Genomic DNA, 13,117 nt, shown 5'->3' with positions numbered 1-13,117 from the left:
ACACAAACAAGACAGAGCACAGCAACAATAAGGTTTCTTTGGGAAGAGGGACAGTCTAGCTATAGTGGACTTTAACAGAATTTACAGACTGAATGTGATAGGAATCCAATTCTTAACAGAAATGTCATCATTCATAAACCTGAAAGGTTTCTAAAATACACCATATTTATCAGGCTTATCCATGGGAACACTTCACAGTCGAAGCACCAATTTCCCATTGGAGCGTGGAAGCTGTTTTTCCAAATGTGCCCTGCTGTCCTAAGGATCATGTGTATAAGATATACTGCATGTTTCCTAGGCTTGATAGTACCAGATTTCAAAAACCGCTTATATAACTTCCTGTTGCAGCACATCCTTGTGAGCCAGCTATGAGCTTTTTAGAGGAGAAAGGAGGGCTTCAGCCAGCATTCAAGCGACCTGCTCACCTCAACAGGAGGAGACCACTGCACAGACCTTCCCTGCCATACTCAGCACCAAGACCCAGAATGTATCTGAAGGATGGTTATACAGAGAGAAAAATTAAGAACTAAGAGACAGTAACAGATCTTTGGCATGGTCTCTAGCACTGTTACCAGTTTTGGGTACAACCAGTAACACACAGGATGGCAGTCAATGTTGCAATGCATCCATGTTAGATAGTAAGACAAGACCTAAACCATCGGCTGCTTCTGTCCATATCCCACCTTCCATCCTGGGCACTTTTGATGGGCATAACAATACTAAGAGTTAATCACGGAACAGTAATGACCAGGAAATATTTTTGATAAGTGATGCTGGGTCACAATTTTAGTCCTTCTGTTTAAACAGAGTTGTCAAATATCCAATATACCAATCAAAGCTTTGTTTTGTCTTTAAAGTGTGTGCGGGGAGTCTTCTGTTCAGTGACGGCTCAGTTCAGCTGTAGCTCTTTTGCTACTCCGCAAGAAGGTTTTTGAGGTTTTGAACATTTTAGAAACTCCACATGAAGACACCTTACTGAGAATTTGCTATTAATACATTCATGACAGCTTGCGTTTAAGGATAGTGCTCCTCTCCACCAAGGCATTTTTTTGATACTTTGCCAAAGAATGGTGGTATGGATTTGTCATAGACCAGCTTGACAGCAAGATTTATTCTATGTTCCTATTTTAAAGCAAGTGTTATAGATGAGAAACACACACACACACACAAAACCCATTATTTTTCAGGAATGTTTTCATTTTAACTACATATTTCTCTATAAAAATACTGTTTAAATCAGGCTTGAAGGTTTCCTGAGTGGCTTTTTTTATTATTTTTATTTTGCTTTGTTTTGTTGGGTTTGTTCGTTTCCTCCTGAAATGTTGTCCTGTTAGGAATAAAAAGAGGATTCAGTTTTTTCTTTGCAGGAAACTAGAAGCTTCCTCCTTCCAATCAGCCTTACTTTTTTCCTATACTGGGTAGAAGAAATCTACTTTACAGAGATTTCCTAGATAGCACCCTAAAACCAACCCAAAACACTTCCCTTGAAAGACCCCTGTTCCCCAAGGAGGGAAAGCAGACAAGCTCTCTTTAAAACACAGAGTTCCTTTTCTCTCCTCTCTTTCCCAAAGGGACATTTGGGGTGCTGCTGCCCCAGGCTAGGGGCTCTCTACCTCTTTCTGCTCTAGCAGCATGGGAAGGAAAGCCAACCATTAGCAGAGGACTATCATATTGTCTTCTGGTCAGATGCTGCGTTGTGCAGCTGCATAACACCAGATGCAGTTGGCACTCAGCCGCACAATTTTGGTCTCTGTTATAATTAATGAATACTCATTAGCATACCAAAGGAATTAAACATTCTCATCCTATTCTCATTACATCATATTAAGACAGAATAGTCTCTTCCTAACACTGTTTGTAAGCCAGACTTCAATTTTTTCACTCAGGTTAAATAGCACCTCACTCTGTTTTCCCACTGTGGTGAGGCCTCTTTGTGAAGTAACGTGCCACTCATTGTAATTAGCTGAATCTCAGGCTCTCCCTATTTGTTATTGCTAAGCTCTTAGTTTACACGCTGGGTTTTAATGGTTTTTGGTCACGAAATTGTAACCACAGCTTTTCTGAATAGTGATCCTTGTTGGAAAAACAAAACAAAACGAAACAAAAATTAAAATGAAAAAAAAATAAAAAATGACCACAACCTTGCCTCCATCTCAGAAGGAAGTTCTTGAACCCCAAACCGAAGGATAAATCAAAACTACAAAATTTGATACACTCTGTCTCAGTACTCCTTTTAAGCCTGAAAATTCTGCTAAAATTGATTTTCCACAATGCTTTTGCTTTTGTCTTGCATAATTCTGATTGCACTGCCAAATGATCTTGTTTCTTCAATCGTAGTCCTCAGCTTCTCCGGTATAATGTGTATTTTTCATCAGATGCTCTATAAAACCTCCCAAAATATTTGGTATTTTGCCAGCATTCATTTTCATTTTACTTTTACAAGCAATCCTTATAGAAGCAGATAAGCCCGTGCACAATTTTCATTCCAATTAAAAAATATATCAATCCATTAGCCTAAAAAATGTAGTGTTTAGTATAGCTAAAAAGGAAGAACAGATAACTTGACAATGTAAATAGCTTTAAATGTAACAATTTCTAATGTTTTTCAAAACAAAATATTTCACTGCAACTGCCTATTTCAAGTGCAGAATTTTATTTAACAATTCATGTTTTACGACTATCTGAACTGCAGGTTACAAATTAAAATTAAATGCAGGAGTAAAAATCCATAAGAAACTATAAAAGTCATCATTATTTTTGTAACTAACTGGATATTCTGGATTTCCAGCTTTAGTTAAAAGTTTGAATCAAGCCTTTGATACATTTGTCTCTAAGGTTACTAGATTTTGTTGTTTTTCTTTTTGTTTGTTTGTTTGTATGCACAGCGCTTTATTTCAGAATGAAAGCTCTGAATACAGCAACATATTTCAATAAAATGTCTCTTTACCACACTATTACTTACTTACCTCCCTTCTAATGGTGGCAAAAACCCTCTTAACAATGGATCCTATGCATTATTTCATTTGTCAAATGTACGTACCAGGAAAAGGGTGATAGGTGCCACTGGACGCAAAACAATGCAATTCTTAGTTTGTTTTACTCTTCATTCAGAATATGAGATGATGTGCCCATTTATTAAACCAACTCTTCTACAGTATTAACAGCTTTTCTTTTCCAATGCATATATTCCCTTTCCTTTATTCAGACTTATGTTAGAGCATTTACAGGTGTTGCCGGAGCTGTAATTTCTGCCTGCTGGTCTATCAGCTGCGGCACCTTTGAGTCAGCCACTGAGTGCCCTTACAAAGCTCCCCTTCCTCACCTTTGACTAGTTGGAGAATAGCAAGAAGATCATAACACTTGTTATTTTAAAAAATATTTTTCTTATCCCTGATGTAACAATTTCATGTCTTTGCCTATCAAATTGCATTCCTGTTACAGTGTTCCTTTACTAGTTTAGAAGACCTTGAATCTAGTGCAAGAATCAAAGCAAGAGGCTTTAGCAGACAGCTCCTCTACAGAAAGCTGCAAAGGCTCTACACTGTGTGTAGGACTGGACTATCCACCTGTAAGAGGTATCTACCTCCTACCTAAGCCCTCTGGACATCAGCTGTCCTTAGGGAAATATTTCCTGAGTATTTTCTTAACAGTTATAATCCCTTTGCTGGTTTTATTGATCAGAAGCCTTTTTATTTATTTTCTGCTCCTTTTTATGTTTCGTATGGTCATGAAATCTTAAATTGGGCTGTTAGCATTTTATGGGATATTTTAATGGGATATTTTAATTAAGAAGACTTGTATGTATCATTTGTGTCCTCGTTAAACCAATCTTGTTGTTAATTCAGATTTATGTAAAGGTAGAACATTACATTTCTAAACTAATTACACAGGCAAGAAGTCTAGTTCCAACTTTAATGGAAACTTTGGACCATATACACTCACATAGTTTAAATTTTCTTAATTCTGTCCAAATAGCTGAGTAACTTAATCTAACAGCACTGTAATTTTCAGGTGTTGGTTTCCTTTTAGAAAACAGGCATTTATTTTACTTACCACTGCAGAATTTTGGAAGTGGGTTTGTAGGAGGCATGTTTTGTTACCTCCTGGTGAGTGAATCACCAACACTTCTCATCAACCTACCTCCAAGAAGCCAGGCTCCTTCTCAACTTTCATGTATGAAATGCGACAGATAGAAGTTTAAATAAATCCTTTCTTTTCTTTTCAAAGATCCAGCCACCTTGGAAGTTGCGACTCTCCTTAGCCATATCCTTGAGCTCCCAATCCTCAGAAGCACTCTTGAAATCGTTCAAAGGAAAAAGAGGAGTGATCTTAATGGTACTGAAGGATGTTTTGCAGAAGATGTACCAGTAATCAATACCGGTGAGGATCGTCCTTCCCCAGAGGCAGCTGACTTGACAGCAGGACTTGAAGTAAATATAAAATGCTAGGATCACCGCACCTTGCCTATGTATGTGTTTTTAGGCTGTGCAAAAGAAAACTGTGTTCAGTCTCTTTGGGTCAGTCTTCCCTTTGCTTCAGTTTCTTCAGTAACATCTAACAGACCTGCAAGGAGGGATACTAGGTCATACCTTGCATCCTCTGCATTTTATTAAAGGAGTGAACACTCAATGCTCCCAGTTTTCCATGGAGAATCTTTGGCTTCAGATCAAATACAAGCTCGTCTGTCTTAAAAGGCACCTTTTCTCAATTAAACGAATCTAACTGACTACACACTCAAAATAAGTGCCAAAGCTGAGAGAACAGAGGTAATCACCTTCATTTTCAGACATGGGTAGATCTACATATGACAAAAACATAGGAACAACAAGCAGTTGGTTACAGAAAATCATAGTAAATGTTGATCAAATTAAGTCATTAATATTTCTGTCTTTGCTGCAAAAGGATTAAAACACTGAATTTAAAAATAATCAGCCTTTTTATATACTCAACAATCTGGAAAATATATTCCAATTGACATACACTTTCTCCTGATCCTGTAATATAACTGAAGTTTCAATATGACCTACAGCTTTCACAGATTTTGCAAGTCCTTACAGCAGAAAAAGGATAGAGGAAATCAAGAAGGTAAAGATAAGCTCTAATAAGCAGTAAATGGATATGTTGATTCCCTAGGTTTCCATAGATTAGTAGGTCTAGTGTAGTAAGTGTCACATTGTAAGGACAGCTGAATCAGACAGTAGTTTTTCAGACATAAAATATCATCACAGTGCTTAACAATAGGTAAGCTACAGAAAAACCTATGATTTTCATGCCATTTCTGTGCAATGTGTACTAATTCCTGCTCAATACTATAGGTCACTTAGACTAATTAATGAGTGACTGCCATTTGCTGTGTATGTAGAGTCTGACAGTTAACCATATTTAGTTGTGCTGGAAGTGGAAGAAACATTTGAACTGGTTAGCAAGAGTAAAGATAGCTCTGGACCTCACCTTGTACCAAATCCTTTAGTCTAGCTAGAATCAGAGGCTGATTCTGCAAATACTTTTTGCAATATCTAAATTTAACTCATACTTAAAAATTTCATAACAACCAATTAATCTAGGTCTGATGCTTGCCTTTTTATACACATTTATATAAAAATAACTGTATTTGTAGGACAGCATGAGAAATATTAAATATATTAAAAGCAGACCACATTTCCACATAGATAACCCACATTTCAGATAACACATACTTTTTAAACATACCAGTCCTGGCAAAAACATTTCTACAGAAGTCATGTCCTCATGCCACCTTCATATTCAGGTAAATTGATCAAAATGGGAGGTGAGATGCTGGTGTAGAAAGAGTAAGGAATGGAAGCCTGAAACAGAGCGGTGTGGGGAAAAAGGAGATAGGGTGTGGGTTCAGAGATAAGGGATATACTGCCAAAGGCATGGATCCAAGATAAAATATTTCCTGAGCACATGCATAACCCTATTGCTGAGACACAAGCCTTGCTTGTTTGCTTTTGCAGATAACTAAAGGAGATATATGTGAAATGCGGTAAATCTGAACACACTGGCTGTCTCACAGAGAAACAGCCAGTGCGTGTTGATAAGAATTAACCTCCTCACGTAGCCTGGCTGTACACTCAACACGTGCATACCCAATGTGGCTTGTGCGCACTTGCCTGAAACTTTTTTAACGGTCTTATCATAGTACTCAAAATATGTGCTATAAATACCACAGAGTAAGGTCATATTTTGTGGTGACACTGGGACAAGATTTCTTTGCACATTAAAATTGTATTAAACTAAATGAAAAATAGTTAAAAATGCTAATAAAACAAGATAAATACTAAACATTAAAAGAAAGAGACTTTTCAGGGGTCCATAAAGCCATATCTTTCAGTCAAATTACTTGCATCATAATAAATGCTAACAGTTAAAGAAAATATTCTGGAAGAAAATAACAAATAAAAAGCTTCAGGTGATTTTTCATTATGTTAAAAACAATTTCCGTTCTTCATAAAATATGTAGAACTTTGCATCTTAAATACTGTAAATTACCTTCCAAAAAATACTTGTTTTTAATCTTGAAAGAAATGAACTCTTAATTGGGTAGGAAAGTACTTGGAGTATATCCAGAAAGAAGAAATTACAGCTATTCTCATGTAAGCTGCACAGCATCTGTCAGGAGTTTTCACATACCTTCAGGAAGATACCTCAAATTAAGTCAACATTGCACTTGATTTCAGTGATCAGAGTTAATATTCTGCAAACCCAAACTGGCTGCCTTGTTTAGTTCATAGTTTCAATTTCTATTGCTGTAATTCACCTTGGCAAATAAACGCATGTATGAGGGGCTCACCCTCTGAATAAATAATAAAATTTCACTTGTCAGGATCTTCCTTTGCCTTGAATGAAAAACATATCACCTCTTTGAGATGCTGTTGAATCTAAATCCTGTTGCAACAGACTTAATAAGCAGCCCTAGAATAAAAACTAATGGAGAGTTTCAACTACGTGGCCACCTTGAGGAACTTTAGAATTAAATTGGAGACCAGATGGAAGAAAAAGGAACATGCACTATACAAAATAATTCTTCATTTGAAGAGTAAAGTATTACTCAATGGCATTATACATTGTTAATAAATTTTCTTTATCTGAAACTATAATTTAATATTTATGTATCTAATTTACATGTGAGAAAGTAGCATATTCTAAAATTAGAGTGTAACCAGCAAACTATTAACTACTATAAACAATACCAAAACACAACTCAAACAGATTTTAAGGAAACAATAGATACATTTTTGGACTGGGGAAAGATTTCAATTGCAGATATTGTTTTAAATACAGCTGTTAATTATGTCTGAAAAAAATTCTTCAAGCTCAGAAGGACTTTCTGCTAAGGGAGTCTTGGGTATATACATAAAGACCAAGAGTACACTACCAAAAAGTCCCTTATTGGTTACTAGTAGGTACGGTAATAATAGTAAATGCTGAAATTGGGGGGGAAAAATCATTTTCAATATCAATGTTATATGATGCACTAGACAATATATCCCCTTTGAGCAGAAACTAGAGAAAATATCGTGCCCTTTATTATCTCTGTGGTTTCTTATGTGTAATAGACAGCGGAAGAATTGCACTTATTGTAACATTACAGTAAAGTGTTAGATTGCAGCTCACCTTTTAAAATATTAGTGGCCATAATACTTATGATAGGTTGTGCATTATGCAAACATGAATAAAGATGTGCATTTAAATTAAAAAACGAGCAACCACTTACAGAACCAACAGTGAGGCTTAACATAACAAACATGCACTAACCCTACACTTATGCAAAACTAAGTTCTTCCAGGAAACTGTAACCAACTGTTGACCTTCCACAAAGGCAAAGGTTTTGTCCCTTGGTAATATGTCTGGACTTTGTAGTCGAATTCCAGTTTATTAGCTCATTGTCTGTAAATGTGCTGTTCCACTGTGATATCCTTTAGCTGCCCTTGAGCTTCTGCAGAATCTGCAATCTCACAGTCACTTTTATTTAAGGTTTTATTGAGCCGCAAAGTAAGTCCCCTTCAGTACTACACAAATAGGCTTCCTTATTCATCCTCTTCAGGTTCCTGTGGTAAAATTGGTGTCTCCTCCTTTAAACAAGCACTAAAAAACCCAAGGATTGTGCTGTAAAGGTGATATTTGCTTTTCTCAGAAGCAATGTTATGACCTTCATCTGGGTAGATCTAGCAGAGGAAAAAGGAAAAGAGTAAATACTTTTTCAAAGGCTTTTCAAATATTTAGGGCTCTAATTTTCCTTCTCTGATCTTCCAAATGTTTTAGATGACAACAGGACGATAACATTAGTTTTATAGTATCAAGGAAAGGTAATAAAACTCAAAGCAAAATCTGTTCTCTCTTGAAATTTGGAACTTAGATAAAACAACCACTGCAGTGGGCTCTGCAGAAGTGAAAAATTGTATACGCTCAGTCACCGTGCTTACAACAGTTTACTTAGCTGGCACTTACAGTGGTGTCTAGGCACTCGAATCCCATCAATTTCAATGAGGATTAATTACCTCATGCTTTTCTCTTAATATCCCAAATTCTAAGTGTTCAGTAAAAAAACTTTTTATTCATATTTTTAACTGTCTTCCCATTTTACCTAAAGCCTACCGTATCTCCCTCCTAGGTGGATATAGGCAGTTTTATCTCAAGTCAGATGCCACTGGAAATTTCTCCCAAGGGAGGCTGAACAGGATTTTGCAGGCTGAATGAAGAAATACAGGCCATGGAGGTTAGGACAAGACCTCTGGTGGTCTGAGGCAAAAAGATTCACCATGCGTTCACCTTAAACTGTGGTAATCACCAGGTGATATAACCATGGCCCTGCCTGAGCAGGGGGTTGGACCAGGTGACCTCCAGAGGTGGCTTCCGACCTCAGCCATCCTGGGACACTATGATTCTGTCCTGTGCAAGTCCGCATGCCTGCAGCATGCCCTGTCCTGCTGGCCCCAGCCTGGCCCTCCCAGCACCCTCACCCTCCATATGGCCATGGAGAGGGGAGCAGAGCTCCAGTAATTTAGCTGCCATTTAATAGACTCAAGTGTTGAGAGGGAAAGGAAATTACTTTCATGTGACCTGAGAGGTTTTTTGGTAAAAAGGGAGTAAAGTAGTGGCATCTGCATATTACAAAGGGTGCATAGGGACTGTAAAGGTGTTGTAGGATAACCAGATGGAGAAAAGGGAGGAGTAAGAGCCCAGAAGAACACAAAGAATATATGGTCCTTAATGTCCATACTAGCAGTAAGGAAACAGTGTTCTAGCTTCAAATTGTGGTAATACCAGTGTGCTGTGGTAGGGAGCGTCCTTCTCAAGGGAAGAAACAGCAATATGGGGTTAACTGTTGAGCCATGTTTATAGGGCATGCCATAGCTGCACATACCTGCATAGTGTAATTAACTCCAGCTTTTATTAGATGTTTAATTAGTTCTGCTGAATGCTGGAAGTGGACTTTAGCTGCAATACAATGACATTTGGACATTATTAGAAAAAAGCAGAGCTAATATGAAATGTTTACCTGTTAAACAGCTTTGACTGAAAACATTTCCAGTGTCTGTAATGATCAGATTTAAGCTGACTACCTCTGTGGTCAGACATGCAGAGCCCAACCAGCAGAAGGGACACAGCACGTAACAGAGGAGGTTCTAGAGAGGGAGCTGAAAGCCCAGGGGAAGCTGTGCCTTCCAGGCACTCCGCAAGGACTCCTCTGTCTACCCTTGATTTACACACACTGTGATAGATTAGAGGTGTGTAAAACCATTCTGTTTGAACATCATGACAGTTTATAATTGCGTTAAGGGAAAGCACATCGGATTTTCTACTGCTTGCACAGGGTTATTACAGCCCATACTTCTTCAGGTAATGGACTTTCTGCAACATATCAGTAACTTAATCTTTGTGTGGTAAAAACAGGCAACTTTATTACCATGTCCTACCCCTGCAGAGCTAAGGCTGCAAGTGGGCTAGGCAGTGTCACTGGATGTGATATTAAGCAAGGGCAGCAGGCAATCAGAGTCATAGTCTCAAACACACTGCATTGCCTAGACAGCTATCAGAATCCCAATTCCCTCTAGCGCTGAGTTCAGAGGGGTAGAAATTGCTGCTGCCATTTACAATCAGCAAAGCCCCAGACCCTCACGCCTGCTCGGTCACCCAGTACGTTGCCTCTGTCCTCCTCCCCAGCTCCAGGAAGAAACACCGGATGGGGCTTGCACTGCACAGCCCTCATCAGCATGAGGCTTATTCTCTAGTCCTACATCAGTTAGGAAAATTCAGAAAAATATACTGCAGGTAAATTTAAATTCATAATTACAAAGTCTCTCTTGATTGACACATCTTGTAATTACATTAAAAGTGCTAGAACTTACCCTGTTTTCTTTTTTTTTCTGTCTTAAGCTACCATTAAAACTAATGGTGCTATTAAAAGGTTCCCTAAGGCTTCAGCTTCAGATGCTTTGGCACTACCTAGTAATTAATTAGCTGAAAAGTTTAACTTGCCATTTGGTACTGTACTTCTCCAAATGTACTGACAATTCTTTCCTCAGTTGCAGAATCTCTATGAATTTAAAATACCATTAAAAATGTATGTTTTCTATTAATAATTCATATAATACTTTTCAGTAGCTAGATGGTCGTCCACAAGATTTAAACAAATTAGAACATATAGCACCTAAAAGGTACAAATATTCAGCAAAGAAAAGCATCATCAGATTAGAGTTGGAAATGACAATTAAAACAGAATACCAAAACTCGTATCAGAGGCATAATACAACTAAAATGGCCTTGCTAAGTGTGTGCCTAATCTGTCTTTGGATGTCTGCTAAAACCTCTGACCCCAAATGTAATTGCATCTGTAATACTTACTATCAGCAGTCCCATGAACTATTAGTAAATTTGCTTCTTTTAAACCATGAAGATTGTGTAATACACTGGATGCCTAGTAAACAAACACACACAAAGGTGTAGGTGTGAGTGAACCGCATTTTGGAAGTAAAACTAACATTTTAATTCACTTGTTTATGCAGACTCACCTGATAGGTATTTTCTTCTTTTGATGGAATACCTAGGTATCTTTCTGAAAATGCTGATGCTGTATAAGTAAAAACAAAACAAAACAAAAACAAACAAACAAACAAACAAACATGATTTCAACAAAATTTGGTCTATTTTAAAACTCCTCAGTTCTGACTTACAGTCAGGACAAGTTAATTAAGGCATTACCTAGAAAACAAGGCATTCATTTAAAAAACAGAATACATTTGATCTCCCATGCATGACAGTCTGCAACCCAGCATATGCCCAATACTTCACATATAGAACCAAATGTCCTGTGATAGAATAACAATGTGATTGATATGCTGAGGAATTTTACCGCTGTTTAAAAGTTCCATTCTTATTAAAAATTTTGATTAAGGCTGATATATTGGGTTCTAAGAAAATGGAGTGCCTGACTGAATTTTGGTGGAAATGGGAAATAGAATTATTTTGACAAAAATCTGTATTGTTACCAATAATATATCTGTTGCATGTTTTGGTAAACTATCCCAGTGTTAGCTGCCCTTCATTTAAAGTAGAGAATGAGGTCGTGAATTTAGACCTAGCTGATATTGCTACATTATCTGCAATTAGTTAAGACGAATAAAAGAGATTCTGAAGAGACTAGCAGACAGGAGAGGGGCAGGGAATACTCACCATACAACTTCATGTCGGTAATAGGTGCCACCACAGCTCCACATTTGAAGAGCCGTTCACTGGATTTTAGGATCATCGATGTAATGTAGCCACCATATCCCTAACGAAGGAAATGATATTGCGATTTCTGTTTGTTTGTTTCTTTTTAGCAATAATAAAGTTAAAGGGCATTGCTCTAATTTGATGGTATCGTTCTGCAGTATGCATTTATACCTGCAAGAATTGCTTTTAATGGAAATGCAAACATACAGTTAAGAGTGAATAGAGATCTTATTTGGCCTGGTCATGACCTTTAAACTAAGCAATTTAATAACACTTAGTATATTTCAGTTTAATTTCCACAGCTCCATCATGCCAGACTAGCCTATGGTTAGCAAAATACATGAAAATCATAGAGAAAACAACCAACCTACCAAAAAAAAAAAAAGTATTCTCTTTTAATATATTTAATGTAGACATTTGCAAATTACTTGGAAACGCTGAGCATTTTGCTGACAGGAAAGAGTATGGGAACGGGGAAAAATGTCGAACTGACTTCAGCATGTCCTACTCCTGGCACTTGGACCTTCACAGATTAAATCCTATCGCTATTAATGAAGTTTCTTCTGCAGCATTGTCAAACATCCCACAGAGGGGTAAAAGTCCTGAAGTGCTTTCCAGAAATAAAATCCATATGTAGCCACATTGCTCAATATTATGTTAATCTCTGTGATGTGATTTCTGGCCACAAGAGCACCCAGTCAGCTGCTTTGTTGCAAAGCAGGGAGCGTGGACAGAATGAAGAAGCTGGGAGACATGGGGCAGAGCAGGGGGAGCTCTCTCCTCGCCTTACCACATTTTTCTGTCCTTATGCACATCCCTTCAGCATCTCCCTTGCAACGCCTACAACATACCTCCTTGGGAAGAGTTGTGAGACGAAAGAGAGTCATGAAAGCTTCTCTTCATATGAAACCTTTAATTTTAGTCCACAGATTTCTTTGAAATGACATTAGCAATCCACATCTGTTCCCCACGGTCATTCTGGACCCACAGTAAATGAAATTTTAAGTTGTGGAGTCTGGGATCAATGATTTTCTCATATATTATGGGCTGTTCAAATTTCTCCATTTGCCACCTTTGTTTTCCCTTCATCACTGCTGGAAGAGTGATTTTTACAGTTCTTTTCATTGTTGTTTTTCAGAAAGAAGAAATCATCCCATGACAGGGAAAAGAAAAGTGTAAAACACCAGACAACCCCAAAAGAGAATATAGTGTGTCAAATGCTCACACAGGTTTCTTGTGGATATTTTTTGAACCCAGCCTGCTCCTGTCTTCACATCTAAATATTTAATCAATAGCTGATTTCTCTGGAAGAACTGGAATATCTGGAAATCCTTTTACCTTTGTTAAGAAAAATAGGCCAACGGGAGTGTTCTTTGCA

At 37.6% G+C, this 13,117-nt stretch overlaps 1 protein-coding gene and 1 long non-coding RNA gene across 15 annotated transcripts in view; one reads left to right on the top strand and one right to left on the bottom strand.

Moving 5' to 3' along the window:
• Positions 1 to 1,472: 1,472 nt before the first annotated feature.
• On the top strand, positions 1,473 to 7,773 carry LOC310901719. Its single transcript, XR_014586073.1, has 2 exons — positions 1,473 to 3,575; positions 4,228 to 7,773. It is a non-coding gene; the product is annotated as an uncharacterized lncRNA (long non-coding RNA).
• The window catches only part of DPP10 (dipeptidyl peptidase like 10), a 486,012-nt gene continuing 479,961 nt past the window's right edge, over positions 7,067 to 13,117 (bottom strand). For all 14 annotated transcript variants that reach the window (XM_083841938.1, XM_083841936.1, XM_083841939.1 and 11 more), the window contains 5 exons: positions 11,698 to 11,797; positions 11,037 to 11,095; positions 10,870 to 10,942; positions 9,389 to 9,462; positions 7,067 to 8,189 (listed from right to left, as the gene is read on the bottom strand). In XM_083841938.1, the coding sequence (XP_083698064.1) occupies positions 8,052 to 8,189; positions 9,389 to 9,462; positions 10,870 to 10,942; positions 11,037 to 11,095; positions 11,698 to 11,797 (444 nt within the window). In that variant the 3' untranslated portion in view covers positions 7,067 to 8,051. The remainder of the gene's footprint in view (positions 8,190 to 9,388; positions 9,463 to 10,869; positions 10,943 to 11,036; positions 11,096 to 11,697; positions 11,798 to 13,117) is intronic.

The sequence above is a fragment of the Anser anser genome (genome assembly GCF_964211835.1).
Source record: "Anser anser genome assembly, chromosome: 6".
NCBI classification, from domain to species: Eukaryota; Metazoa; Chordata; class Aves; order Anseriformes; family Anatidae; genus Anser; species Anser anser.
Note: the sequence above shows the minus strand (reverse complement) of the source record. Positions and strands in the feature narration are given on the sequence as shown.